The sequence below is a fragment of the Diceros bicornis genome, chromosome 29 (genome assembly GCF_020826845.1).
Source record: "Diceros bicornis minor isolate mBicDic1 chromosome 29, mDicBic1.mat.cur, whole genome shotgun sequence".
Classification (NCBI taxonomy): Eukaryota; Metazoa; Chordata; class Mammalia; order Perissodactyla; family Rhinocerotidae; genus Diceros; species Diceros bicornis.
Genome location: NC_080768.1, coordinates 7767897 through 7771979, shown reverse-complemented (window position 1 = coordinate 7771979; position 4083 = coordinate 7767897). Strand labels below are relative to the sequence as shown.

The window sequence follows — 4083 nt, the reverse complement described above, 5'->3', positions numbered from 1 at the left end:
AAAATCTGTTTGAAGCCAGACCTATAACTCTAGAACTCAGTTCACCTGAGTCACAGTCCAACCTTTTCTTTCTACTTTTTTATCTATTTATTCACTTATTCACAATTCATTTATTCACTTATTCACAATAAAATAATTAATAGGCCCAATACCAGGAACCGAGGATACAAAAGTACACAAGATGTAGTGCCTTCCATCTAGAAGCTCACAGCCCAGAGAGGGTATTTCCCGGCAGCATCAGAACTGGACTGACAGCTTCAGAGAATCCACAACTCGGAGATCAAAGAGGGAAGGTCCAGAGAGGTTTGCTGCACTGAGATCACAGCCAGGGCATCTTCACCTCTTTCATTTTTGTAGCTGCTGCTTAACTTTTAATGATTCTTTCTCTTTTTGCAGCAAAATGGTGTCAATTCAGCTCTGCAGTCCCCAATCTTAACTTCAAAGGAAGGGCATTCGACTTCACAGCGACCATCCAATTTCAGACAACGTAGTTGCCTTTGGCAACTTAGCCTCTGGCTAAGTGAAGAGAGCAATTAGACTTCAGTTATCCAGTAATTAATTACTGTAAGGCAAAATTATATCATCCAGGCTAAATTCAGAATTGCCCATTACCAAATCTCCTGGAGACACAGAGTGTAACTCTAGAGATCAGAAAAAACAGATGTTACCTGAACAGCTCTCTCTGAGCTCATTTTCCTGGTGCAGTCTCTTACAGTGTCCTTACTTGATATTCGATTAGGAAAAACAAAGAAGACTTCCCTCTGCCAAAGTAATGTCTAGGATATATAGAAACAGAATGTCTCCTCCTGGGGGGGAGACAATACACCTTCTAATTCCAATAAACAATCCTTTCCAGTAAATTATTTTTTCATATCTCCAAATTAATGGTCTTTGATATATAACGAAAGGTAAAGACTGTGCCCTTTGCGTTGTAGACAGATTCATGAGGAACCATATGCCTTGGCATGTGATTATGGAGTTTCACAGTTTTAGGTACAAAGATAAAGGAAACATGGTATTAGTCTGCTGTGTAAAGAACAGCAGTGGAATAGTGTCTTTGACTCTGGCAAGCAAATTTAGAGCTGCAAAGACAATGTGTGTTTATTCAGAACAAAGTGACTAAGCTGAAAAGCATAAAACTACTTCAGGAGGGAATGATTGAAAAAGCAATGGTGATACATGTCCTTAAGAGAAATAGTCAAAGAACTGGCAGTTACTCTTGAAAGCAGAGAACAACTTTGGGAGAACAAGAATACAGATTAGTTGCCATAGATCTGACGTATTACATGTTGAAGAGATATTGGGCTTGTTAATGCTAAGTGAAGACTCAGAGTAATGGAAAGAAATTGCAAAGACTTAGATTTCTGCTCAAAGAAAGGGAAAAATGTTTAAATTTTCCAAAGTCGAACTTGGGATATTGTGAGTTGTAGATCACTGGAATTTATCAGGCGTTGGGCTATCAATTGACATGGAAAATATATAAGGTGTTTAAATATTGAATTGAGGCAGAGAATAAGAAGAATAATATTAGTTAACTCTATCACAGCACAGGGTATATGCCTGGCACTGTTTAAACAGTTCATATCAATAGAAATGTTGTGGGGCCAGCCCCGTGGCTTAGCGGTTCAGTGCACACACTCTGCTACTGGCCACCCAGGTTCAGGTTCGGATCCCAGGCGCGCACCGATGCACCCCTTCTCCGGCCATGCTGAGGCCACGTCCTACATATAGCAACTAGAAGGATGTGCAACTATGACATACAACTATCTACTGGGGCTTTGGGGAAAAAAAGGAGGAAGATTGGCAATAGATGTTAGCTCAGAGCTAGTCTTCCTCAGCAAAAAGAGGAGAATTAGCAGGGATGTTAGCTCAGGGTTGATCTTCCTCACAAAAAAAAAAGAAAAGAAAGGTTGTTAAACTCTCCCCAAGCAGTTATTTTTCCCTTCAGACTTTTAGGAATAGAACCTCTGGGTTTTAGCTGGACGCGTGGATACTTAGCTAAAGATGTCAGTTCCTGACTCCCTATTTCTGTAAGACCACAAGAATAAGTGTGGACCAATGAAATAAGAGTGGAATGACGTTAGCTGCTTCTATGTAATCTTTTTAATCCTGTCCTTTACTTACTTTTCAGACCTTCCTGTTAAAGCATCTTTAGAACCAGATAAAATAGTCATATGTTTAGGACGGGAAGGTTGACCTCCAACCTAATCCCAACATGATTTGATGGAGAAGAACCTTCTACCCAACCTAGTCAACTTATCTATTTTTGGACTTCTACATGAGAGAGAAATAAAATTTTTTCAGTCATTCTATTTTTAAATTTCTTTATTAAAAGAAGTTAGCCTCTACTCTAATTAATATATAGTGTTTTAATTAATTAATATATAGGGTGTCTTAATCTTCATATCAACCCCACCATTATTACCACTCATAGAAAGGAAATTGAAGCACAGGGTTCATACATCTTATGAGGATTGGGACTGAGATCCAACTTCAAATATTTTGGCATAATAGTCTCCTCATTACTTCTTATATTGATCATTAAACTCCCTTCCAACTCCAAGATTCGATATGATTGTCGTGGTGATGGTGGTCCTAATTTGAGCCCATACTGTGCCTACTGTTGGGAGTCAAATTTGTGTGCCCTGAGTTTGGGGACAGAATTATTGATAAAAAGAGATGGAGAGGGCAGCTTACAATTGGCTTCTCTCGCCTGGATCCATGGTCTGACCTCTATGGAAGGAGACTGAGAGCAGGAGTTATGTAACTGAATTTACCAGTGAGACTTTGAAACATGAGGGCATTGTTCTTGGCTATGTTCTTTACATATAGTCTTGTCTGTTTTCAAAGGTGTAATGCAAATACCACCTCCCAGGAAGACTCTCTGGAACCCTCAGTTAGACCCAAACTTCTACTTCTATGGCTTCTTTTGGTACTTTGCGTCATTTATGGCATTTATGAGAGCTTTTTTATATGATAGTGATTTGTGCATCTTCCTGCTTCATCCATGGACTTCATACGTTTTAAATTTATTTAATGGCTGTTTAAAATTACATGCAACCTATTCTTAACCAACTCAGAAATAATAGACTAATAAACTTCAAGTAAACTAAGGACTAATGCCATGATTTAATTATACTTTTACCTCCATTTTACCTACCTTTATTATAGTGCCCAAAACAATTTATTATAAGTGGTAAGCACACTTGCTGTATCTATTGCTTTGATAGTCCTACTGAGGCCAGATTGTACAAAAAATGAATGTAGAAATTCAGGAACCATGAAGAAGAAAGAGACAGAGTGAGTCGTGATACGTAGAGAGCCCCATTATGGAAGGCTTCATAACAGAAGGAATGAAGGATAGTTGAGGAGGGATGGACAGAAAGATTTCTTAGGGATAGTCTTGGCTGTATTGAGCAGAGAGAGATCATTTCAAAGGATGCAAAGAATTAACAGTAAACTAATTAAGATGTTGACGGTATAAATTACGCAATTTTCCATCCATATATGATAGCCAGAAAGTCCAAAATTATCTAAGGTTAGGAGTTTTGGATCACCTAGTAACATATGAAGAAATAGACTGTTAAGAACCTGTTATCATAAGATTAGTTTAGTTTAGACTACAAAGGCTATACTTCTCTCAATTAACAAGTGTGTTTAAAGTTTGCCTCAGGGATTTTGTCTTATTGTAAAGCAATCACTTTGGCATATGCTGAAGCTGGGGTGAAGATTACAGAAGAAGGAAAAAGATCTAAGTGTGAAGAGAAGTCTGGACCCTTTGGTAGAGTTCCTAGGGAATTTAACCAGATACTCTTCTGGTTGGAGGTGGTCTGGATTGTGTGGTCCCATTGTTTTGTCTTAGCTCAGGAAAAATTTCCAGTAACTGGTTTGTCCTGGGACCTTTTTAGGACACAGGGATAAGTCATGCACTTTTCTAAAAGCTGAGATTTCTTCTCAAAAGACAGATCCCAAACAGACTGCCATTCTTACATCTAAAAGGATTTCCCCCTTGCCTGAGAAAATTTGAGCAAGAAGAATGAGGGCAACAAAAATTAAGAAAAAGATCCTCATGGCTCCAGGCAT

At 38.5% G+C, this 4083-nt stretch overlaps 1 protein-coding gene across 1 annotated transcript; it reads right to left on the bottom strand.

Moving 5' to 3' along the window:
- Positions 1 to 371: 371 nt before the first annotated feature.
- LOC131393860 (beta-defensin 107A-like) lies at positions 372 to 4083 on the bottom strand. The gene is made up of 3 exons (XM_058524850.1): positions 3991 to 4083; positions 613 to 641; positions 372 to 516 (listed from the first exon to the last, which is right to left on the bottom strand). Exons 1-3 carry the CDS (start codon positions 4081 to 4083, stop codon positions 372 to 374), a joined length of 267 nt encoding a protein of 88 aa, XP_058380833.1.

What these genes read in the sequence shown, in the direction of transcription:
- LOC131393860 (XM_058524850.1), bottom strand. Translation starts at nt 4,083, where the DNA reads ATGCCTGGAGCCATGAGGATCTTTTTCTTAATTTTTGTTGCCCTCATT. An exon ending in AGGGGGAAATCCTTTTAGAT is followed by an intron (nt 642 to 3,990) that starts GTAAGAATGGCA and finishes TCTGATCTCTAG; the next exon opens with AGTTACACTCTGTGTCTCCA. An exon ending in CTGTGTCTCCAGGAGATTTG is followed by an intron (nt 517 to 612) that starts GTAATGGGCAAT and finishes CTCTTCACTTAG; the next exon opens with CCAGAGGCTAAGTTGCCAAA.